Source organism: Rana temporaria, chromosome 1 (assembly GCF_905171775.1).
Source record: "Rana temporaria chromosome 1, aRanTem1.1, whole genome shotgun sequence".
Taxonomy (NCBI): Eukaryota; Metazoa; Chordata; class Amphibia; order Anura; family Ranidae; genus Rana; species Rana temporaria.
In genome coordinates, this window is record NC_053489.1 from 243,525,369 (window position 1) to 243,552,252 (window position 26,884).

General features: G+C 42.7%; 1 protein-coding gene across 3 annotated transcripts in view; it reads left to right on the forward strand.

The window, feature by feature from the left end:
* Positions 1-26,884, forward strand: part of MORC2 (MORC family CW-type zinc finger 2) — a 160,470-nt gene that overhangs the window by 108,648 nt on the left and 24,938 nt on the right. For all 3 annotated transcript variants that reach the window (XM_040352267.1, XM_040352261.1, XM_040352252.1), the window contains exons 17-21: positions 2,326-2,431; positions 8,932-9,064; positions 20,077-20,148; positions 24,816-25,193; positions 25,930-26,091. In XM_040352267.1, the coding sequence (XP_040208201.1) occupies positions 2,326-2,431; positions 8,932-9,064; positions 20,077-20,148; positions 24,816-25,193; positions 25,930-26,091 (851 nt within the window). The remainder of the gene's footprint in view (positions 1-2,325; positions 2,432-8,931; positions 9,065-20,076; positions 20,149-24,815; positions 25,194-25,929; positions 26,092-26,884) is intronic.

A 26,884-nucleotide genomic window follows, 5' to 3' on the forward strand; every position in this document is an offset into this window, starting at 1 on the left:
ACCTGAGTCGCCAGATGCAATAGGTGCCTCTTGGGCGTTCCGACATCAATCGTCTGTTTCCCAGGTGTGTAAGGCGGCGACCTGGTCGTCCATTCACACTTTCACTAAATTCTACAAGGTTGATGTGAGTGCATCTTCTTTCGACTGCAAAGTTTTGCAGGCGGCTGTTTTAGAGTTGCAACTCCTCAGTTGAGAAGCTCTGTTTTGTTTTGGGGTGAAGTTTATTTTTATGCTGTTCCCACCCCTTGTTTGTTTGACACTGCTTTGGGACGTCCCACTTTGTCAAGATTAAGGCTGTATCTGTCCATGATCTCAGAGAAAATAGTATTTTTGTACTCACCGTAAAATCCTTTTCTCTGAGTTCATGGATGGACCTCCTTTTTTATGTTTGTACTGCATTTTGACGATCCAGAGGGACCGCCTCCTGGGCGGGACTGTATGGTGTGTGTGATGTGTAACACTTTCTATAAGTTTCTGCCTAGTCATTGAATGAAGGCTAATACCCACTTTTGTCAAGATTAAAGGGGGTTGTAAAGGTAAAAAAATGTTTCCCTAAATAGCTTCCTTTACCTTAGTGCAGTCCTCCTTCACTCACCTCATCCTTCGATTTCCTTATTTCGTTTGAGAAATACTCACTTCCCGTTCTTCTGTCTGTAACTCCACACAGTAATGCAAGGCTTTCTCCCTGGTGTGGAGTGTCGTGCTTGCCCCCTCCCTTGAGGGGTCGAGCAGGAGAGACGGTACGCTCTCTACGTTGCAGATGGAGAAAGGAGCTGTGTGTTAGTGGGTGTCCTGACTCTCCTGCTCGCACCCTCAAGGGAGGGGGCGTGCACGAAACTCCACACCAGGGAGTAAACCTTGCATTACTGCTTTTTATTTTTATGTCTCGCAGTATTTGCACAGCAATTTTTCAAACGATTTTTGGGGGGGGGGGGGGCACTTTCCTGAATAAAAGAATAAATATAAATAACAGTAAAGTTAGTCCAATTTTTTTTGTATGTGACAGATGATTTTATGCCAAGTAAAACACAATTTTTTTTACAGGTTACATGTTTAGAGTTAGAGGAGGTTTTGAGCTACAAATATCGCTCTTGCTCTAACGTTTGCAATGAGACCTCACGTGTGGTTTAAACAATGTTTACATATGCGGATGTGATCACTTTTATTCCTATTGCAAGGAATGTAATCACCCCTTGTAATAGGAGTAGTGCGTGGCAGGTCCTTCTTATGGAGAGATGTGAATCTCAAGCTATGTGATCGTTATGAATGACAGCGCTGTCTCCAGAGCAGCCCATGTCGTCATAAAGCAGTGCTGTCCATCATAAATCTGTCCTCTTTCTAACAGTGTGGTCAGTCAGTGGGAGGAAAACTGTCCAACTACCCTGTGAATTTGAATGGGGCTAGTTCCACTTTGGGCATGAATAAATGTGAATCTTTGGTAATGACATTATGAATATTCTCCTATACATGCAATATTAAAGCGGGGGTTCACCCTAAAAAAAAAAAATCTAACATTACATCCAGCATATTTTTTTTTTTTTTCGCCGTACATACCGTTATATTGTGATTTTCTCCCCGGCTTCCGGGTTCTGATTCTCGCGGGACTGGGCGTTCCTATCTCTGGGTTAGATGATTGACGTCTGGTGAAACAGTTCCCATGTCGCATAAGGCGCGTCACCAGATTTCCGTAAATAGCCGAGCTGCAAGTCGGCGCTGTACGGCGCCTGCGCCCGCCGTGTAGAGCTAACTGCGCAGGCGCCGTATAGCGCCGACTCGCAGCTCGGCTATTTACGGAAATCTGGTGACGCGCCTTGTGCGACATGGGAACTGTTTCACCAGACGTCAATCATCTAACCCAGGGATAGGAACGCCCAGTCCCGCAGAAATCCGAACCCAGAAGCCGGGGAGAAAATCACAATATAACGGTATGTACGGCGAAAAAAGAAAAAACCTGGATACTGTAAATGTCGTTAGTATGCTGAATGTAATCTTAGAATTTTTTTTAGGGTAAACCCCCGCTTTAAGATTTTTGGGATTGTATTTGAATTTGCCATAAAGTTTGAACATTGCAGTTATGTTATCCGCCATGTTGCAAAAGGGTTTCCTAAATGCAGAGATTTCTCGACCAGCAGACAGATATTTGAGTATGTAAATGTGCCTGCCTAGGGGAAGGCTTGATTGTTTAGGCTTGCTTTTTCGCTCTGTTATTTACATATTTTTTTGTAGCTAGTTTATCTGAGCCTTAAACAAAAATGATAGGGGTGTGTTCAATATTTCAATTAATCACTAGCTTTTATTCTTAGAATTTTTTTTTCCTCTTTGCAGACCTGTGTTTAAAGTGGCGGACGCTTCCATTCCAACTGAGTGCTGTGAATAAAGAATATCCTAATACATGGATATGCGCTATGAATCCTGATGTAGAACAGGATAGGTATGTAAATCCCCCAATACATGCTTTTGTATATGCATTTCAAATACCAAATAAGGGAACTACATTTAAAATAGTAATATAGTGGAAAGGTTTTTCTGATACTGTAAGACTCCTTTCACATGGTGTTCAGGGAGCAGTATAAACTGGCAGGTGATTTGCTCACCTACAACCAGACATGTTACCGATCTAGTGAGCACACATGGCAATTTTAGAGACATGATGGCACCACCAGTCAAAATTTCCCATGCAATTAAACTTCTGTTCCCACCATGCAAAATTCCAATTTATCAGTTAAAGAAGAAAAAACACTAATGCTAGGGTGAACAGGGCCTTAATATTTATTTCTTGTCTTTTGAGGGTCACAGAAATTCATCACACTTGGAATTCTAGTGATGGTCACAGGAGGATCAAACACTTACAAATGAAAAAGAAACTTCTTACCACTAGCTTATCTTAAATGTACAGTACAGGACACAGGCTGAATGTTAAGGCTGCATATGCAAATTGGATGCTGATTTCCCTCCATTTAAATTTGTATGACAGGCGAGTGTGATCAGCTGTCAATGGAGGCGGTTCACACAGGTCCGGGGTGGCCTCAGTGCTCATTCAGAAAATATTCTGTGTGTCTTTGGGTTCGATTCAGGTGCGAATTCAGGCCAAAATTTGTACCGGATTCGCACCTGAGCTGGAGAACAAGGACGCACCGGACCCCAGGCACATTGGTCTCATGGGTTATAGATAACAACAAAACCTGGGGAATGCCCAAGGAAAAACCAAGCCTCCTTACCGACCAGCCTGCAGAACAACCAATTAACCTGTCTAACAGTATGTGTTAAAAACAGGGGTTTTGTCCGCACGCATTTGCAAACGCATGCGTGAGCCACAGAGCTGCACCAAGGCACCCTGTAATCTGTGGTCCTAACACTAAACGATAAGCGTCCCCACAGTGGAGGGACATGCATTCTAATGGATAGATGGAGGCAGGTGGACTGAAGGGGGGCCACCCCTCCTTAAAGGTACAGGAGCACACCAAACGCCCAGCATACAGCACAATGGCTGCAAAGGTGTTGGTGCACTGCTGGACCAATATAAACACCACAGGTGAAACAAAAACGTGTCCACCACCCCCATCTATTGCTGGCAATTGCAGTAAGTGGCATAGGAAGGCTAACACAGATAACAACAAAACCTGGGGAATGCCCAGGGAAAAACCAAGCCTCCTTACCGACCAGCCTGCAGAACAACCAAATTAACCTGTCTAACAGTATGTGTTAAAAACAGGGGTTTTGTCCGCACGCATTTGCAAACGCATGCGTGAGCCACAGAGCTGCGCCAAGGCACCCTGTAATCTGTGGTCCTAACACTAAACAATGAGCGTCCCCACAGTGGAGGCACATGGGTTATAGGCTGGTACCAGCAGGTGATTGGACACTGGCAAGCTTTTGAGGACTCCCTGGTCATCCCCCTATACCCTACCCCATTCTGTGAGCCCTCACTTTTAAGGTGATGGACCTCTTCTCCCTTATGGAGAAATCACTCTTGGCTTATCTTTTTTTAATTTTATCTTTGGATTCCTCAGTGAATTCTTTAGACCCAGAATCCAGACCCTAAAGACCCCTCCAGGGGTTTGCCCACCATGATGGCTGAAGCTTGGAATCTGTATAGGGACAGTACTGAGCAATTATAGCAATTCTATTCTGCCCTGCTCATTTGGATGCCCTAGAATATGTAATGACAAAAGTTTCTATAATGGCTTTAATTTCAGTTCAATTCTTGTGGCTCAAAGCCTGGTCAGCTGAAGCTACCTAAAAATGATGCCTCACATGTATGCTCTTGATGGAGGACAACTTTTTGGTGAGGGACTTGACAAATTCATCAAACATATCACAGGAGAGACGACGACCTTGTGATATGCACATACACCTTTAGGGGCCACTACCCCCTCAAAATACAGAGCACCACAACGCTGTATGCATTCAAAACTCTCCCCCCTCTCTGCCTTCTTTTCGTAGATCAACTAAATTTGCTAAATTTTTTGAACCATCCCTTGTCCCAGGGAGCAGTTGTGCCAGTATTCCTACAGAGCAGGTTTAAAGGATTCTTCTCAAACCTGTTCTTGGTACCACAGCACAACTAGTGTAATCATCCTAGTCTATCCTGGACCTAAAATCCCTAAACAAATACCTTTTTATATTCCAAAATTTTGCATGGAATCTGCAAGGTCAGTTATTCTCTCTATGGCTCTCTGAGACAAAGGGAATACTTGACATCCGTTCATATCCAAGTTGCCTATCTGCATGTTCCTATTTAACTACCTTATCAGTGCTTTCTGTGCTTTTGCAGTAGGAAACAACCCCTTCCAGTTTGTCACACCGACATTTGGCCTATCCTCTGCTCCCAGAGTATTCACAAAGGTCCTTGCACCACTTCTTGTTCTAAGAATTCAAGGCATTCAGGTCACAGGTTATCTAGATGACCTCCTTCTAGACTCCTCTCCCTTCCAGCTACCTGCGAACATTTACAGGACAATTCAAATACCTCCAGGCTTTTGCTAGGGCAAGCAGCTTGCAAAAATCTGCTCTCCAACCTTCTCGACTGAAATGCTTGGTTCTGATCCTAGACACATTCAAAACAAAGGTCTTTCCTTCAGGGAAGAAAATTCCTTAGCTTGGTGGATCTCCAGCTCAGCCTCAACAATGGGAAAGCCCTTCCATATAACTGAAAAGTAATAATGACAGATGCCACTCTTTCAAGCTGGGGAGGAGGGTTCCAGTCCCTCATAGTTTTGGGAACATGGTCATCAGTGGAAGCCACTAGACCCCCCCCCCCTTCTGTAATCACTATGGCTGGGGCCTAATCAACCATCAAGGGGGCACCGGGAGTCATGTAGCATTGAATGAAGCATCCCCGATCATATCTTCAACAGAAACACTGACCAACGACCTCTGCTGTCCACATGTCAGGAGTGGACAATTGGAGGGTAAATTACCTCAGTCATTAGCACCTGGTCCAAGGGGAATGGGACCTTTACCCTGACATTTTCAGCCTCATATTTTAGAGATGGGTGACCCCAAGCATTGGATATCCTGGCGTTGAGATTTAACAAAGTTATTTTTGTGGCCAGGACCAAGGGTCTTCTAGCACTTGCATTGGGTGCCTTTGCTCAAGCTTATCTATGCCTTCCCTCCAATGCGAATTCTACCATGCCTGCTCCAAAAATATGAATTCTATATACATTAAGGTAAAAAAAAAACTTCTGTATGCAACTCCAACCCCCCCCCCTAAATACTTGTCTGAGCCCTATCTCAAGCCAGCGATGTGCACAAGAGGAACAGCTCTCTCTCCTGGTTTGCTCCTGCTCCAATCCTCTGTGGATGCATTTTTTTGACTGCAAGGTTCTTGCTGCGGCATTTTGGGTTGGTTGACCTTTGTTGTTTGGCCAATTGGCACAGTTCTGCTTATCTACTTGGTAAATGAAAGGATATTACCACGCTGCCAGATGAACACGGGAAAGAAGCTGCTAGCACAAACAGATAATGTATATAGAAATGGTGATTAAAATGTGCATCGCTGGATAAGTGGACCGACTATATTTCAAACAGTGGTGTGCAAACCAATGAACAAAAAAAGGTTATAGCAAATAATGTAGTGAGTGTATCACACATATCATGACAAATTAGTGATAGTGTGATAATCACACAAAAATTAAGAAAAATCTAAATCAAGGTAATATATGGACACAGTCCCTTCTGTGTAGAAGTAACTGGTAAGTGGTAAAGCCTGTAAGCACAAGTCCCATATAAGTAGAGGTGGCTAGTAGTAGGTGAAAAAAAGTCTCAAACACTGTAGTGAAATGTTTCCAAAGTACAATATAGTGTAAATACAAGGTAAGTGAGTAAATAAACATCAATCCTGGCATCACATACATAAACACCAGAAGGAGGGCTGTGATCCCGCCACCAAGGGATAGGGGTCGGTACTCTTACCGTAGGGTGTGGACCCACACACCGATGAGTGGGGAGTCAAAACGGCATAGGCAAGAGTATCTGTCACGGCTTCCTCAAATGATCGTCTAGGATGATGTCCAATCGCTCCTCGCGATAGTAGCCAGGCCGATGATGCACACTTCCAAGTCTCCTGTAGCTTGATGGCATCCACAAAGAACAGCACCCCTCCAGGGGACTAGGTCACAAGTGGATACAAAGAATAGATGCAAAAAATATAAAAGTAGAAAGAGGCCTCCACATGGCGTAGATCAGCATTGACCAAAAAATGTATTTGAAAAAAGGGATAAAGTACAGACATCCAGCGATGAGTACAGATAAAAGTGATCACAAGGTTGTTTGCGCAGTATGGACGGCAGGTGTAGAAAGCCTACGGGTTTCATCCTATTGGACTTCAACTGGGGTGATCACTGAGACTTGTGCTTACAGACTTAACCACTTACCAGTTACTTCTGCACAGAAGGGACTGTGTCCATATATTACCTTGATCCATTGATTTTTCTTCGTTTTTGTGTGATTATCACACTTTCACTGATTTGTCATATTTGTGTTACTATATTTGTGATATACTCTCTATATTAACCACTTAAGCCCCGGACCAATATGCTGCCTAAAGACCCAAGGTGTTTTTACAGTTCGGGACTGCGTCGCTTTAACAGACAATTGCGCGGTCGTGCGACGTGGCTCCCAAACAAAATTGGCGTCCTTTTTTCCCCACAAATAGAGCTTTCTTTTGGTGGTATTTGATCACCTCGGCGGTTTTTATTTTTTGGGCTATAAACAAAAATAGAGCGACAATTTTGAAAAAAATGCAATATTTTTTACTTTTTGCTCTAATAAATATCCCCTAAAAACATATATAATTTTTTTTTTTCCCTCAGTTTAGGCTGATACGTATTCTTCTACCTATTTTTGGTAAAAAAAATCACAATAAGCGTTTATCGATTGGTTTGCGCAAAATTTATAGCGTTTACAAAATAGGGGATAGTTTTATTGCATTTTTATTATTTTATTTGTTTTACTACTAATGGCGGCGATAAGCGATTTTTTTCGTGACTGCGACATTATGGCGGACACTTCGGACAATTTTGACACATTTTTGGGACCATTGTCATTTTCACAGCAAAAAATGCATTTAAATTGCATTCTTTATTGTGAAAATGACAGTTGCAGTTTGGGAGTTAACCACAGGTGGCGCTGTAGGATTTAGTGTACTCTTAGTGTGTGTTTACAACTGTAGGGGGGTGTGGCTGTAGGAATGACGTCATCGATCGAGTCTCCCCTATAAAGGGGATCACTCGATCGATGCAGCGCCATAGTGAAGCACGGGGAAGCCGTGTTTACATACGGCTCTCCCCGTTCTTCAGCTCCGGGGAGCGATCGCGACGGAGCGGCTATAAACAAATAGCCTCGCCGTCGTCCCGGATCGCTCCCCGAGGGAACCCGACCCACGTCTAGGCAAGCACGTACAGGTACGTTGATGTGCCTGTCCGTGCCATTCTGCCGACGTATATCTACATGCGGCGGTCGGGAAGTGGTTATTTGTTATAACCTTTTTTTGTTCATTGGTTTTCAAACCACGGGTTGGATTATATTTGGTCCAGAAAGAGGAAGGGGATTTGGTCCACTCATCCAGCACTGCACATTTTACTCACCTGTTTATCTACTTGTTGCACACCCTTCTCATTCATTCACTCATTCACTCATTGGTCATTCACAAGTCACCCTACCTTCTATTCTTGTGTTACTCTGCATTGCTTACTACAAAACCGAGGACTCACTGAGTGTGGCAAATTATGGGGGGGGAGAGAGCTCAGGGTCCTCAAAAGCTTCCTAGTGTCTATCCACCAGAAGGTACTGGCCTATAACCCCCAGGGTCTATGAATTCTCATCTTGTGTCCTGTACTGTACTTCTAGATATGGAATTTACAGACATATTTTCAGTCTCAGGAAACCTCTGTCTATAAAATTTGTGATGCATTCAAATGTGGCATACCCAGAGTATTTGAAACCCTCAGCAGATTATTTCATTACACCTCCCTCCTTTAGATCAAATGATTTTCAATAATAATTATATAATTTAAATGTTTTTGACCAAAATAGACTGAAAATCTGTAGTGTCCTTTAAAACAAATCAATGCAGTTCTCCCTTTTATTTGTGGTCTGTATAGGCAGGAGATCCGTTCACCACTGTTTACTGCTCAATGAGCAGCTGCTAGAGCAAACCTAGGTGATGGAGGCTGTATTGTACACTAATATACAAGTACAGAGTACTTCTCTTTGCTAAACCCAGCAACCAGCTGTGGAATCCTTACTGTACCAATATAGCTGTTTTGTTAGATAACCGATCATGTTTTGCTGTTGTAGGAGGAAAGGAGGAAACGCCTACAAACACAGGGAGCATATGTAGGCTTTCAGTTGTGCATAATTGTTTTGGTAATTCTAGTTTTGATGGCACAGTGAGCTAGTTGGTAAAAAAAAACTGTCCTGTTGCAGATGTGAAGCTCCAGAGTTAAAACAAAAGCTTCCCGTTGGAGTCCTTAAGAAAGAATTTGTCACACAAGACGACAAGAAAAAGCATCTCAGTGAGAAGATCAAAAATCAGCAAGAGAAGCTGGAAGCACTACAGGTGATGACTATAGCAGTATAGTAATTAGCAGTGTTCATACTAAGAAAAAAGCTTTGCAATATAATACATTGGGCTTATTAGTCTGCATTTTTTTTTTTTACCTTAACAATTGTTGGTCTACATCTATTACAGATATTTTGCCAGTGTCTAAGGTTTTTTATGAAATGTTTCTATATAGAAGTAAAAAGCATAAACCCCTACTCAAGGCTAATGCTACTTTTCTATACAGTGGGGGTCCACTTCCCCCAGCATTGCATGGGATAAATGCTTGTTTGGCTAGAGGGGAAAAGGGATAACAAAAAATCTTGTTGCATTGTATGTGATATCGTAGAGCTGCAATCGGTCAGGCAGCAGTGTAAAGGGGCTTCAGGCAAACTGTTGCACAGAGAGGAGGAGGCCTGTGGGAATGAGGAATAACGGAAGGATATCAACTTATTTATATCCCTCATAGCCAAACTGGTATTTAAAGTGGTTGTAAAGTCTAAAGATTTTTTACCGTAATGCATTCCCTGCATTAAGGTAAAAAAGTTTTTCATTATGTGCATCACCCCTTCGCCTTACCAAAGCCCAATCTTGATTCAGTAATGTACGCATCTGTAGTGACTCTCTCCTCTTCTCCCTGCTCTCACAGGCTTTGTTGAGAGCAGCAGAAGCAATTGACTCCTACTGCTGTCAGTTAAATCCTGTAATGTGGGTGGGGCCGAGTCTCACTGTCTGTGTCTATGGATGCAGGCAGGGCGACTGGGGATCAAGCCCGCAGGTGTGCCACCATAGGAAGCAGCTTTCTATGGTGGCACACCGAGAAGAGGAGTGACAACGGGGGGACCCAAGAAGAGAAGAATTTGGGTCTCTCTGTGTAATACCATTGCACAGAGCAGGTTAGTATAACATTTTAAAAGAAAAAAAAAAAACTCTTTAACCCCACTATATGCGTAACTTTAAAAGTAGTGAAGCTTTTAGGGACTTTTCCACATCAAGGCTTTTTGATGAAAACACCCTCCATTTTATATGCACTTCTACTCACTGTTTATCTGTTTTCAGTCGTCCTGTAAGCAGATTTAGGCCTGCATTTAAGAGTCTGCTTGGCATTTCTAATGCCTAGTACACAGGACCGGGATTCCCGTCAGGAAAAGATCCGTCGGAAATCCAGAGGGGAAAACCGAGAGCCTGCTCTCTACCTTTCCCCCGTACAGACGATCGGTTTTCCCGTCGGGAAATCTCAGATGAGAGCCTTTCCTTGGAAATTCCGACCCTGTGTTTGCTCCATTGGAGTTTTTCCCCACAGGAAAACTGCCAAAAATGGCAATTTTCTGCTACACACAACTGGATTTTCTGACGTGAAAAAGATAAGTCGGGAAACCCGCCGGGAAAAAAGAGAGCTGGTTCTCTTTCTCTTCCGTTCATAGACGAACACAGCCTTCATTGACATTAGGGTTATGCTTCTTCCTACCAGGAGAGTTTAGGCAGAATTTAACAGCACTTAAAGTGTTAAAACCTTTCCTTCGTGCCGCTCCTCCCAGGGGGCGTGGCTCCCCCAGGCATAACCCACACCCTGCTCTAGGAGCCTCAGTCTTTTTCTGCCTAACGACAGGAGAGGAGTGAGGCGCTTCTGGAGTCCCTGTACTCTGGAGTTTTTTCTTGCGATTTTTCTCGCTTTTATTATTTTGTTCCTGCATTTTTGAATCCTGTGATTCTTCTATCAACAGCCGACTGGGTGACAGGCTGGGTCTTGACTCTTGTAGTCCCCCCATGTTCGGCCATCGAGCGTGTGCCGGCCCTTAGCTCAGCTTTGGGACGTCCACGACAGGCCCCGTTGCTCCAGGGGCGGCCGGGGAACTTCGGTTCTAGGGCACACATATGACCGGTCTCTATGGCTTTGTCACAGTGTGTCTGGCCGACAGCCATGCCGTTTACGGACGTTGGTTCTGTCTGGGATACCTCCAGCCGGGTAGTCGCAGGACGGGTAAGTAGTGGCCCCTTACTCAGGTAAGTGGTCTGGCTGGTGTTTTCCCTGGGAGGTCGACTGAGGGTCCGCCCTGCTTTCCTCTCTCCCCTTCCTCTCCCTCCTTCCCCTGACTGGGTAGTGGCTGTGAAGGGGGGCCTCCTGGGTTTTCTTTGTTACCACCGGGGCCTGTGTGTTATTGGGGGACTGTGTTGTTACTCTGGGGGGTGCTGCTGTGTTCTATGAGGTGATTTTTACCTCAGACGGCGGCCATCTTGGAAATCTCCTTGGTAACGCTGTGATTCTTCCCTGAGGTGACAGACACAGGACAGCCTCTGGTCTCTTGTACCAGTTTTAGTGCTGTGAAACGCTGTGAATCTTCCTTGAGGTGACAGACAACTGGAATACCTGGGACTAGTCCTGGATTCCGCCGGGGCGGGAGTGTTTTTCTCCTAACGGAAAAACTTCAGTCCCTGCTATCTGCTGTGCAGCAGTTGCGGACCCAGAAGCGGTCATCTCTGCGATTTTGCAGGAAGGTTCTGGGTCAGTTGATAGCCTCTTTCGAGGCGGTTCCGTATGCCCAATTCCACGCCAGGGTACTACGGAGGGGACTGCTGTCACGATGGGACTAGCTTCCGTCATCTCTGGATTACCAGATTCAATTGAGTCATCTGATCATGTCTCCCCTGATGTGGTGGCTGGCGTTTCCGGTGCTTCGGGCCGGAAAGTCATTTTTCTGCAGGCCACTGGACAGTGGTCATGACGGATGCCAGCCTCTCCGGTTGGGGAGGGGCGCTTGGGGCACCCAATCAGCCCAGGGGCACTGGACTCAGGTGGAGTCCTGCCTACTGATCAACGTTCTGGCGCTCTGAGCAATCAAGCTTTGCCTTGCCAGGTGGTCCCTGGATCTACAGGGCCGACCGGTCAGGATCCTGTCCGATAACACCACGGCCGTGGCGTAGGTTGATCATCAGGGAGGCACACGGAGTTCTGTTGCAGCGACGGGGGTCGCGCACATCCTTTCGGTGGGCCGAAGGGTCCGTTCCAGCTCTATCGGCCGGGTACATTCCGGGAATACGGAATTGGCTAGCCGACTACCTAAGTCGCACTGCACTGGGCCAAGGAGAGTGGTCTCTCCACCCGCAGGTGTTTTGGGGTCTGTGCCGAAAGTGGGGCACTCCGGACGTGGACCTTCTAGCGTCCCGTCTCTATCGGTAGGTGCCACGGTTCGTGGCCAGGTTTAAGGACCCGTGGGCGGACGCGTCAGGCGCGTTGGTGGCTCCTTGGGATCACTGTCGCCTACTTTACACCTTCCCTCGGAAGCTTCTTCCTCGCCTGCTGCGCGGAGTGGAAGCTGTAGGGATTCTATCAGTCCTGATTGCCCCAGATTGGCCGCATCGCTTCTGGTACGCGGACCTGATGCGTCTGGTGGCAGACGCCTCCTAGCGTCTTCCCCTGGGAATTGATTTTCTGTTACAGGGTCCGATCTTCCACCGGCCTTAGCGGCGTGGCTGTTGAGAGACAGGGGCTTAAGGACCGAGGCCTATTGGTTCGGTGGTCTCTATCGTGCTGCCTGCACGGAAGTCTACCTCACGTAGGTTTTTTCCTCATACATGGAAGGCCTACTTCTCTGTGTGTGGGGAGATGAACTTATACCGGAACAGGGGGAGTGTCAACGGCTTGGGGATGATGCAAACAGGGGGAGTGTCAACGGCTTGGGGATGATGCAAACTATTGCGAAACGCGTCGGGACTCTGCTGCTGCCATGCGCAACGTTTTATTGATGCCCTTTGTTTCCATCGAAACTGTAAGTGTTTTTAACCGTTATTAAATCTCATCATTTTTACGGTATTACACTATGCTACTTCGTTTTCTTTTATGCACCCTGGATACGATCTGATCCCTTGTGAGTCATCATCAAGCCGTTGACACTCCCCCTGTTCCGGTATAAGTGATGCTTTTAGGCCATTGTTCCAACAGTACATCCAGATCTGATTAATGTGGTTTTCATAAACTTATGCACAGCTTGTATTGACCCTCTAGGCGTACGCTTATTAGGGTTCAATACCTCTGGTAAGCCTCCTCTCCCGGTGGTGGTTATTCACATAATTCATTTATTTTCATTTTCACTGCGGTGTTTGGAATTGTCCATCATATAAGACCATCTATCAACGGTGTATTTCTTCACGAGCCACTGTCATTTGATTCAATATATATGGACTATCCATTTGATCTTTTGGTCACTTGGTTCTCTTTTTTTGGCCGGCCGATTTTGGCAGTTTTCCCATCTGAAAAACATGGGAAACCTGGTCATGTGTACTGGGGAATAAGAGTCTTGGAAACTGAAAGAAGTGGAATTCCAAGACAGATGGCATTTTGTGGTAAGACTGCAAACCGTGCTGGTAAGTGGGATTACAGTTGGTGAAATTCCTTACAGTCAAAAACATCCAGCATGGAGAGGTTTTCCATTTTATTGCTAAAAGTGGAAAACTCAACCCCACAAACCATAAAGAAATGCAAGCTCTGTAGACAAAAACATGTTCTCTAAATTGTACAGGACACAGGCTGGCACGTTCAGGTGACTGAACACTGGCAAAACTTTGCTGGACATGGCCCACTCGCATACCACAATAACCCTACCCCTCTCCATGAGGGCTCTTTTTTTTGCCTTCCTAAGGTGATGGACCTTTTCTGTCTAGCAGAGAAATCGTTTTACTTTTTCTCGTTTTTATTACTTTACTTTAGATTCTTCGATTAACTGTTCATCTGGATTGGTAAATTTGGTGATATATACACATACATACATACACACACACACACACACACACACACACACACACACACACACACACACACACAGTGCACATCCCCCAATAATAAAAGTCCACAAGCATCAAGTGAAAAAATCAGTGATGTGCAAATTTTTTAAACAACTCTAAATTCCAGGAACAAGTGAAAACATTCAACTACCCACCGACTCCATGAATGTGTCTTGGAAGAGACAACCAAGACACCCGTGCCCTTAACCACAAGTAAGGTTGCCCTCTTACCAAATATGAAAGATCCCCACCACAGAGATCAGCCAGGCATGTAATTAACAGACCTCCAGACATTCATCAGTGATTCAAGGATCAGCATACCAGATCAGGCCAGATCCACACTCATGGAGGAGAACAGAGGCCACACATAGTGTAAAACTTCCAAATGATTTATTTAAAACAATAGACAGGTACTTGGCGGTAAAATACAGTATGTACTGATGCCTCGCCACTGGCTACATGTTTAGCGCGATGATGTCACAATTTAAACCCCGACAACATGTTTTGCCATCAAACAGTGTTCCTGTGAAGGCAGTTTGACAGCGAAACATGAAAGGTGGTAACTTCAGCCTTAACAAAGACCTGAGGCCTTTTCTGTTTGTACTTTGCTCCTGGGGAACCCCTATATGGATTGCTTTTCATTGGACGTTGTCAGAGCTTATCTAAAAGCCACAACTTGTATTTTCTTTGCCTTGTCACCAGGGCCTTGCAAAGTTGATTCTGCCTCAAAATCCACTATTCCCATGAGAATAAGAAAACTTGCCTTAAGAGCACCTAAGGATAAGACGCCTCCAGCACTCTTCAATGCTTGCTCCACCAGATTAGTGTTGTTTTTTTTTTTTTTTTTGGCCATTCCGAATTCAAACCTCTGTTGCCCAGATTTGCAAGGCTACCAACTGGTCGTAAGGGGAATTCGATTTTTGTTCAGAAAAAAAAAAAAATCCCCTCTGGGTGATCAATGTACATTGTAAGGATTTGTGCAAAGTGGATCTGTGGTTTTATAATTATAAATCAGCTGCTGCACCTGCAGGGTTTTAATTAGGAAAGTGACAGGGCCTGCATCCCTTAAGCTGGTAAGTCTCCGGGCTCGGATGGCTTGCCGGCGGAGGTGTATAGGCGCTACCCGGTTGTTCTGATTCCTCTTTTGAGGGAGGTATTTGTGGATGCGCTCGAAAAGGGTCACTTACCTCGGTCCATGAACGAAGTCATAATAGTGCTGCTATTAAAACCTGGTAAAGAGGCCCATTCTCCGGCCCATTTCTTTATTGACAACTGATGTGAAATTACTGGCAAGGGTGTTGGCGACCAGACTGGCTAAAGTTATACACAAAATTGCGATTCTTTCATTGGACGCTGCCAAAGCCTTTGACGGCGCCGAATGGCCCTATTTGTGGGAGGTATTGAGTCGCTTTTGTCTGGGGGACACTTTCATCGGATGGGTGCGTCTGTTGTATGCTGCTCCCACAGCTAGGATCCGCGTGAATGGAGATCTCACAAAATCTTTTCTTTTGTTTAGAGGTACGAGGCAGGGGAGCCCATTGTCACCACTGTTGTTTGCACTGGCCCTTGAACCTTTGGCAGCTCTGATTAGATCATCTCCTTCGGTTATTGGCTTCAATAGGGGTCAGTGCATGGAAAAGATCTCCCTTTACGCGGATGACGGGCTTCTGTACTTGGAGGATGTGGACACTTCCCTTACAGCGGTCATGGAGCTGATCACGCAATGTGGTTCCTTGTCAGGCTTCTCGATAAATTGGAGTAAATCTGTCCTTTTGCCCATAGATGGCCCAATTGATGCGCTGCCGGAAGCTGCAAGTTCTCTGAGGGTGGTGTCCTCTTAAGTATTTGGGAGTTCAAGTGTCGGCCAGTCCACAGAAATATTTGGAGGAGAACCTCCTGCCTCTTTTCAGGAGGTTGCAAACGACCTGTAACACCTGGTGTAAACTTGCACTCTCAGTCATCAGTAGAATAAATCTAATTAAGATGGTATGGGGCCCTCAAGTTTAATATATCATGCACAACTCTCTCCAGTGGATACCTCGTAGATGGTTGACTCGGATAGATACGTTGTTTAGATCTTTAATTTGAAAGAGAAAAATTGCCCGCATCCGGCTTTCTACATTACAATATGGTAAGGATCAAGGGAGAGCTGCAGTCCCTAGCCCCAAATTTTATTTTTTGGCTTCCCAATTGCAGCATTTTTGTGGAATGGGGTGTATCAATGAACTTTATTCTATTGACACTCTGTTACGTATGGGGTCTAGGAATGCTTCGGTTTTGGCGTGTTTGGAGGCAGGGTTTCCTCACCTGCCACAGGCGGCGCCCACCATGGTTCTACTTAAGAAGCTATGGTCAACGAAGGACCCTACCCAATACGCTAACTTAAATCTAGATCCTTTGCTACTGAAGTGGAAAAATAAATGCGATATCTGGAAAAGACTTCCTTTGTCTGTAGCAGGACGATGTAACTTAATAAAAATGTTATGGCAACCGCAATTATTATATCTGCTACATAACTCGCCATTATGGCTAGGACAAAAGTGGTTCCAAAACATAGAATCCCTATTTAACTTATATGGAGGGGAGGTCAAGCCAGGATAAGTCTGCAAACACGTCAACTCCCTGTAAAAGAAGGGGGTATGGCGGTTCCACACCTAAGGCTATATTTTATAGCGTCACAACTGCAACACCTGGCGGGGTGTGGAACCGCTGAGGGAGAGGGTTCCATCAGCCAGCTGATAACAGGAAATCCCCATAAACTGTTGGTGGAAGCTCTAGAAGCAGATTTCTTCCCCCATAAATATCTGACCACAAAATTAGTTATTAAAGTATGGCATATAACAAAGGGACTACTGGGGTATGTTGGCCCAACAGAATTTCCCCCCTAATGGAACAATAACTTACAGGAAGTAATAAGTATAGAAGAACCGGGAGAGTGGAGCAGACAAGGTATAGACCGCCTAAAGCACCTGTTTGAGGGTAATACCTTGAAAACATTCTTAGAAATAGCAAGGGAATTTAATATTTCAAACAAAACATTTTTTAAGTACCTACAGGTTCGTCGCGCTATCCAAGCACAATTTAGCTCCCAAACAGTTACATGGGCCCAGATTCCCGTCCTTCTCAAACTAATTAAGGCAAGGACAGCTAAGGGCTTAATATCAGTAATGTATGATGGTTTGGGTGTCAGTGCGATAAGTAGAGCGGTACCGTCCAAGACTAAAGCGGCGTGGGAAAGAGACGTGGGAACAATATCTTCCGAACGGTGGGATAGGATCCTTCAACAAGGTGCCTTGGTCTCAATCGCTCCTGCTCAAAGATTGTCCCACCTGGTTTTACTACACTGGGTATATTATACCCCGCATAAAATGTTTAAATTTGGATGGAGACAAAATAATGAATGCCCAAGATGTAAAGATAAAGGGGATCTCATACACATGGTCTGGAAGTGCCCCAAGCTCTATGGTTTCTGGGTCGAAATAATAGAGAAGATAAATGAGATATTTGGAACTTCCCTCGACCCAGTGGCTAGGATTTGTCTCCTGGGGTGCATAGAGGACACAAGAGTAGCCCAAGGCAACCTGGAAGCAGTATTGAGATGTCTTTTTCAGGCACGGAAGTTGATAGCTCAAAAATGGCAGGCACAGACTACTCCGTCCGCAGAAAACTGGATAGCGACTATGAAATTAACAATTTCAAGTGAAAGCGTGTACTTCACTAGACAGGGGAATTACGGGAAATTCGCCAGAATATGGGGGTCGTGGCAGAGGGCTGCTGGGAACACCTTATAGGGGAACCCGATGATGGATCCTCCGGGGCAACACGCCCCCCCCCCGCGCTTGAAACGATTGCTACCCGTCGCGGTGGGGGTGAGATTGCCGGGAGCTCCTTTACGGGTACAACACTCCCCGGGAACCTTCGCCCTCGACATCAACACAAACAGACAATTGAAAAGCTAACAGGCCTCCTCTCTTCTCGATCAGGTGATCAACAAATAGGGTAGTACGCTTCTTAAGACAGGGGTTGGGAGGGGGGGTGGGGGGGGGGTGGAGAGGCAAGACCACTGGGTAGGAGACCTAGCAGACAGTAGGTATCTGAGGGCATGCAAACTAGGAATACAGTTAGAATTGATTGAATGTCTTGCTGTTTATTTTCTTGTCCGTATGTTGTAACTAGGTTAGCTGCTCAATCGATTGTTTGCTATTGTAAGTTAATCAAAAACCAAATAAAAAACAATTCTAAAAAATAAAAAAAAGAAGCTATGGTCCATGGTACTGTCTAATTTGCATATTTTGGGATTTATTGCGGAGACCCCATTGTGGGATAACCCTAATTTAGTAGAGGTGTCGAAGTTGGATGGTTTTCTATCCTGGAGACTGGCTGGTATCGACAAGATTGCCCAGGTATATCACCAAAATATACTCAAATCATTTCAGGAATTGCAGGACGAATTTAACCTCCCTAGGCAACAATTCTATAGATACTTGCAGCTTCGGCACGCCTTGCAGGCCCAGGGTCAGATTATCTAGTCACCACCCGATAAAATATATATTTTTTTGGTAAGGACAAAAAAGGCCTAATATCCCATAGCTATTCTATTATTTTATTGACCATACAGGACGCAGCGACTTTACCGTGTAGGAGAGGGTGGACAGAAGACCTGGGAATTATTAGTGGTATAACATGGGACTTATGTTTACAAGCTGGACATCTTACCTCTTTTTCGCAATCTCATAGGTTGTCCCACCTATTTTTGCTACATAGAGCTTATTGTACACCTATTCAGCTGTTTCGTTGGGGAAGGAGGGATTCTTCTCTATGTCCCAAACACTGTGGGGAGGAGGGATCACTTATTCACTTGATGTGGCGCTGCACCGATTTTGGGGTAATGTGACGGAGGTTATTTCCTCTGTGTTCCAAGTCAGGGTCCCTTTGGACCCCTTAATATGTATATTGGGGGCAGTGGATGAAGAAATCTACCCTCACCTGATCAACATTGCAGTGATCAGACTTTTATATTTAGCACGAAAGTTGGTGGCTAGATTTTGGTTATCCCCGCATGTTCCGACCAAGAAGCAATGGATTGAACAGGTTAATTTCATCCTTATACGGGAGTATCATACTTATCAGCATAGAAATGCAGCCCGGAAATTTAATTCCATCTTGCAGCCCTGGTTGGAAACCCCTGGTTTGGCTCCTCCGAGACTGGTTTTGACTCGGTTGTTGCAAGCTTGAGGGATTCTTTCTATCCGGGAGGTAGACTCTGGTTTGTTTATACTGTAGTTTACATAAGGAATATATTGTAGGCAAAAGACTTTGGCTAACAGTGGGTAGTGGTTCTAACTGAGTAAGTAGACTGTGGGGTACAGGGTTTAAGTTGTGGCCCGTTGGCCTCTGGTGGGATTGGGGTGAGGGTGTTTATGCTTGCTCTTTACTGTTTAAATGTTTCTTGCATCATTATGTGTCTGGTTGGTAATGTTGGTGCCATTATGGTACTGTACGGATTTGAGTGTTTTTTCTTGCTTATATTTGTGACTTGTATTATTATCGTCCGTATTTTGTAATTTATTTTTATTGGCACAATAAACTTATTTTCTGATTTAAAAAAAAAAAAAGTTCATGATGTCTACCCGGGGGAAGTGGTTAATAATATTCAATTACAATGTAACTCCATGAAAGTGGGGTTACCCTTTAAGTTTATACCTTCTCCAAGTTCTACCATTTGTTTGTCTAAACTTCTGTGGATGCAGGTTTTTGCAACAAGGTTATTGCAGCAGCACCCTGTTATTATTGGGCCTCATGGAACAGTTTTGTCTGGCTTGTTGGTCACCCTTATTCATTGCTTTGGGACGTCCCAAGGTCTATGAATATTCATCCTGTGCCTTGTACTGTATGACTAAGAAATTTTGACTTCCCTTTTTGGTTTTCTGCATTATTCTGCATTGCAAGACAAACTGAGCTTTCATGCAGTGGGGTGGGTTTATAGAGGTTACATCCGAGGGGGCATGTCAGGTAGAGCTTTGCCAGTAGCCAATCCTCTATATACCATCTGATAAAGCATGGCCTATAATTTCCAGCCTGTGTTCTGTACTGTATACCCAAATTATGGAATTTAGAGGAATGTCAAATTACCCCTGGTCATAATGATCATTGTTTTTCAGGTATGTGATTGTTGTTTTTATTTGGAAAAATGTCTCTAATTCGCATAGCTAATATTACTAATGTGTGATACATTTGAATTTTAACCACAGAAATTGTCAACGGTGCGTTCAAGTGCAGACCTAAAGAAGCTCCCTTTGGAGGTTAGCACACGTCCATCAGAGGTTAGTAAATTTAAGTAGATATCTTTTAAAGTCTGGATCAAAAATATGTGTAAATAAAATAAATAATTATTTAAACATTAGTAGCGCTATAAAGAGATATAAAAAAAAAAAATGAGTGTGAGATCAAAAAAAAAGTTCACTGGGAAAACAAAATCCTGTGAGTGAATGTTCCCAAACGATCTTCCTCCACACAATGCTTGTCTGATAATCCCCAACGGAAACTCACTTACCAGATGTAAGCATATTCAGAGTGTATCTTTAAATCACAGATAACATCCAACTGGTGTGTCCTGGGTTATTGGATGGGTATGTAGCTGTTGTTGGCGGCTTCAATATTTTTCCATCTGTATGCAGCTCATTATAAACATAAAAAGGTGCACATAGCTTAATCCAGTAGAAAATTCTCTATTAAAACAAATTCATTAAGGTGTACACTAACAATGTATCAACCTTGTTTAAAACCTATTAAAAATGTCCTTGTGGTGTCGTTCTATGCTGCCATACCTTGCACCGCCACATCGGTGTTCCCGGGTAGGCAAAGCAGATGATCCGACAGCGTAGGTTGCTGCATGGTTACGCTCTGACTCATTTCTTTATTCCTTTCGTCGGAGGGCATGGCCACGCAGCACAGCTCCCAGCCTAATATACTCGCAGACTACCTGGGAGATTAACCCACTATAGCTTGCATCGTTACTTAAAACTAATGTGCGGTACCTGGCTTAAAGGGTCACTAAAGGATTTTTTTTTTTTAGCTAAATAGCTTCCTTTACCTTACTGCAGTCCTGGTTTCATGTCCTCATTGTCCGTTTTTGCTTTGATGTTGCTGTAATTCCTCTCTGTTCTGGACACTTCCTGGTTGTCTGTTTCCTGATCACCACAGTACTGGGAGATTTCTCACGGTGGTGACTAATCAAGGAGGTGTGATTACTGTGTGTAAAACAAAACTGGATTGGTGCTGAGGAGTTTTAGACAAAGTATCACTGCCCTCTATTGGCTCACTGCCCTCTATTGGCTCTCTGTACATCAGATAACCAGGAAACAACAGCAAAAACAAAGCTAAACTGCAGGCACATTATATGATTGATTTTTATCTATTTTTAATAATTTTTAAAAGAATCAGTTAACTATTATGTCTCTATACCCTGTAAACAGTAATTTCAGCTAAAAAAATGTTTTCCTTTAGTGACTCTTTAACAGTCCTATATAGCTAAATGCTCTTGCATGCATGACTATATTGCAAAAACAAATTGTATATACATTTTAACATTTGCTGTCCGTTGGTGTTATTTACATCCTCTCAGCGCAATGTATATTGCGATCGGTGCATGAGCCGATCCATAATGAAATCGATCCATGCGCCGATCGCAACCAATCGTTCAGTGTATGTTGTCCATTGTTGGCCAATCTCAAACAAGGGACAAAAAAATAAAAAATAAAATAAAAATGTATATGTGTATTTTATATTTATTATATATTAGTGAGGCAAAAAGGATTTGCGAGCAACAACTACTATACAAACCCATACCATCCAAACTTGGATTAGTATGTATGGTTTAATTTAATTAAATGAAGTTAAAAATATATATACCGTATGTTTGTGTTGTCAATCCAATCCCTATCGCTTAGTCTGGCACCATAGACTGAACACCTCTATCATAATACAAATTCCATCTGACATCTGTAAATTGCCTAAAAACAAACCATGAAAATTATCATACAATGTCTCAATATTACAATGCATTATTAATGGATATTGTACCAGATTTAAGGTGTCATTTTTATATCTACCGCACTATAGTCTATTAAAGTGCGTGTGCAAAATATTTATCCTCAAAGAATATATGATTATTAAAATTCGTTTTAATGTTTAAAAAAAAAAAAAAAACAATTTCCTAAAAAATTAAATCAATAATCACTTATAAAACAATTTAGATCCAACTCAACGTTTATTCCTTTAGGAGCAAGACTATCCGTTAAATCCATTTGGTCTCGCATTTGGATAATTCCCTTTACTCTGTTGCTTCCCCTCCAATCTTGGTGCATTTTTCCACCCCCCAGAATTTTAGTGCTGAGGGGGCACTTTTATTTTTAATTTTAAAGTGCATGGAGACACTGTTCCTTGTAACCATTACAAATATTGGTAATATGCTCTGATACCGTTTGCTTAAAGTGCGTTTAGTGCGACCAATGTACAATAATTTGCATGGGCACTGAGGTGCATTGACGACATGTGTAGACATGCATGTAATCTTTAATTTTGAATGTCCTCAAATTATTAGTTGATTGAAACGCTGTTATTCCTCTCAATCTTGTATGTACTTGTCTACACGATATGCTCCTGCGGCATGCATAAAAACCTGGGCTTTCAAAAAACATAGATGGTCTTGTCGGTGGGTTTTTTGACCATTTTATCTTCAAACGATTAACCTTTTCTGTATATGAATATAAGGTTAGGCCGAAGAGATTTAGTTAAAATTTTATCCATACTCGCCAATGCCCAATTTTTAAAAAAAATGGCCTCCACCTCTTTATATTGTGCGTGGTAGGCACTGATGAAACCCCATTTGTGTTGATTATCCATTTGTTTTTCTCCATCAAACACATGCTTTGTGGTACTTTTTGCATCTCCTTTCATAGTCTTACCCAGAACTGTTTGATCGTAACCTTTTTCAGCAAAACATTTGTTCAGAATTTGTGCTTGGGTGATATAGTCCTCCTCACGTGTACAATTCCTCCTCACTCTTGTGAATTGGCCTTTTGGGATGTTTTTCAGCCATGTCGGGTGATGTCCACTGTGGATCGACAGATAACTATTACAATCGGTTGGTTTAAAAAAACATTTGGTTACCAATTGCCGATTAATAAGCATCACTGTCACATCTAAATAATTGATAGTGTCCTAACTCCACTGACATTCCAGCCTAATATTGTTCTCATTTTTGTTGAGGTCGCTTACAAACGTTCTTAAGGAGGATTCTGTACCGATCCATATAAAGAGGTCATCGATGAAGCATTTGTAGAATAAAAGCTCTTTTCTGCGTTGACCCTATATAAATTTGTCCTCCCATGCACTCATAAACAGATTTGCTAGAGATGGAGCAAACTTGCACCCATTGTGACGCTTTTGGTTTGTGTATAGTATTGTTCTGAGTACCAAAAATAATTATGGCTTAAACAGTAATTGAGAGCCATACCTAAAAATTTCTTCTGAATGAATGGTAAATCCTCCATTTTGCTTAATGCACAATTTAAAGATAGTAAGGCATCTTCATGTTGTATTATGATGTATAGCGACGCTACGTTTGCTGTAACTAAAAATACATCACGTTCTTCCGGAATGTCAAGGTTGTTCAAAAGTTGTAAGAACTGCCTTGTATCCTTCAGGTAGGCTTTTGGTGTCAATCGCACGGTTTTGTAGGAAATAATCCAAATATTGGCCTACTCTAGCATGCTATTTACAATTGGTCTTGTGGGGGGGTTTTGAGGGTCTTTGTGTATTTTGGATAATATGTATATTGTTGGTACACGATTAAAACTGGGGATTAAAAATCTTTTTTTGGCTTCATACTCTCATATTGAAACCATGTTCAATAGGAATAGTTAAATCATTTCTATAACTTACAGTGGGATCACTCATAAGTTGTTTATAGGTACTAGTGTCTGATAAGATATATTATTTAATTGAGTGATAAAAGTCACTGACCAGAATCACAATTTTATTTTTTCCTAAAGATTTTAGTCCTTCCTCTATGTATTTTGGATTGACGTTTTTTTGGGGGATTAATTTGTCCACATCCTTCAACACCATCTGCTTAAAAACTTCAACATGTTTATTCGAGGGTTGAGGAGGATTAAACAGTGATTTATTTTTCAAACCGCTATTCACCCCAATTGTTGTATTGTCAATTTTTTGAATTGGTGCTGAATTGATGCCCAAAAAGTATCTTCATGTTTTTCTTATATACTTATGGACGTCGCTATAGACAATTCATTTTTTAATTGGTATGTTAACAGCACATTTAAGCCCTGCATTTAAAATATTTATTTCTTTATCGTAGAGTTGGATATTCGTTAGATTGAAAATTCCATTTAATCTGTTTCCCTTCTTTTTTTTGGATTCGCCATCACCCTCTGCAACTTCTGTATTTTGTTGGTTGCTGGTTGGTTTGTTTGTTGTGGGGGATTCCACCATCCCTGTTCTTTCGGATATTGAGCCTTTGCTGGAGGTTTGACTTTCCATCCTCTTTGTGACCAACTCCCTCCTCAGCCTAAAAAAGGCTTACTTGTTTTGGGACTTTCATAATTATAGTCATTTAACCTTTCATAATGGTTGGAGGTCGGTATTGGATATGGACTCCACTGATCTCTATCATCATCATATTGTTGAGTAGACCATCCATTATTATAATGTTGTTCCCTATTAGGGTATGGACTGTAACCTTCATTGTTTCGAAATGGCAGGGGTCTCTGCGGGAGATCCGCAGTATTTGGTAGATGTTGGTATTATGGTTGTGGATTCTGCTCATTATTCCTATTAACCATATTCTTTCTGCCTCTTCTCCCTCGTTGGCCTCCTCTTCCTCTCTTAGTGGGGATTTGGGGTACATGTGTCTTTTTTAAAGTCTACTTTATTTACTTCACTAACCAGGTTTAATTTTCTTGTGCAGCCGCCTGTGCCATCAACTCGTTCGCTACGACCAAAATCGCCACCCCTGCCAGCAGTATTGAAAGAAATTAAACCACCTCCAACTCCATCACCACGAAGCAGCAATGCAGTAAAGAAAACCGAATCGTCACGAGGGCTAAACAGTGAAAGAGCCAGCACATCGAGAGCTCACCCCCCACCTATTACTGCCGTTAAAACTAACAACACTACTAGGAACATCAGCAAAATAGTACCACCTGTGAAAGCCTCACCATCCATATCAAAACCTAATTTTCTTCAAGCTGCTCGCGCTTCAAAACTCACAGTATTGTCCTCCCCAAACTTGAAGTCTTCTAAGTCCGTTCCAGCAAAGAAACCTGTTAGAAGTAAAAGCCCCGTGGTAAGGAAGCAGCTACTGTTCTGTTTTAAACACAACTTTTTTTTTTTTTTTTTTTTACATTTTCCTGTTCTCGTATGATATTTCAGTCTTTTTGGGTTTCTGATGAGCTCCAAATGCTGTCTTCATGTGTACCTCTTGAGCACCCCATTCAGAAAAGGTTCCCTCCAACAAATGTTCCTGTTTAAAGAGCCCAGGAGAGGGCTTTAGTATATCATGATGCCAACAGTCTTTTAAAAAGCTCTTCTGTAGCAGCATAGCTGCTGATTTTTTTTTTTTTAAAGGCAAATTATTTTCAAACGTTTTTCAAAAATATAATCCGTGCAACAGAATGTGTCATCACCATACAAACCACATCAGAAAAAAAGTTTATTCATCTTTCGTGTGTTTGCTTACCTGTCTAAATTAGTCATACCTCTTGGTTGTCAGGGTGAATACAAGTATTTCTCAGCATTTATTATATATGAAAAAAATATATACTGTATTTATTGGCGTATAACACCCACTTTTTTACCCTGAAAATAGAGGGTAAACTGTGCCTGCGTGTTATATGCAGGGAGCTATGGAAAGTTTTTTTTTTTTTTTTTCCTGATACTTCCCTCTTAAAGTTAGAGTGCGTGTTATATGCCGATAAATACAGTATTCTATTTGATTTTTGGGAAATCTGTGTTACTCCTGTTGACAAACGAAACCCATCTCCTGTGTCTGATGACAAAATTTGCTATTTCTCTGAATGTAGATTACCAGTGTGAGAAAGCGAACTTCTCAACAGATAGTAGTTGAAGAAGACGATGATGATGAAGACGAAGAAGAAGAAGATATTGTCCCAACACCTAAACCTGAGAAAGCAAAACGATCAAAGGTAGTGGAAATTAAAGAGGCGAATGAAGTAGAAGTGAAGGTAAGTAATGGCTTAATATATTTACATGCATGTCTTCCCACTAATCCATGTAGGCTTGCATACTGAAACATCTAATGCACAATACAGTACAAATTATTTTATAAAACACTCTTTCTTTTCCTTGCTCAGTTAGTGATGTTGCTGGAACTGCTTTGATTCAGTTTTGTAATGTAAGATTCAGGGGTTGATTTAGTTCATTTACTAAAGGCAGATAGACTTGTGTAACTGCACTTGTGCAGTTGCACTCATTTTCCCCAGAGCTTGGTGAATGTGGTGAAGCTTCAAGGGTCACTAAAGGATTTTTTTTTTTTAGCTAAATAGCTTCCTTTACAGTCCTGGTTTCATGTCCTCATTGTTCGTTTTTGCTTTGATGTTGCTGTAATTCCTCTCTGTTCTGGACACTTCCTGGTTGTCTGTTTCCTGGTCACCACAGTACTCTGAGATTTCTCACTGTGGTGACTAATCAAGGAGGTGTGATTACTGTGTGTCAGCACCAATCCAATTTCGTTTTACAATCCATCACTGCCCTCTATTGGCTCTCTGGCTCTGTACATCAGAGAACCAGGAAACAACAGCAAAAACGAAAATAAACTGCAGGCACATTATATGATTGGTTTTTATCTATTTTTAAAAGGAATCAGTTAACTATTATGTCTCTATACCCTGTAAACAGTCATTTCAGCTAAAACAAAAAAATTCCTTTTAGTGACCCTTTCACTGTGTAAAGAATACCCAATCAGGCACAGGGAGAAAAAATAAAAATGTTTTGCTTTCACATGATTGAATGATGGAA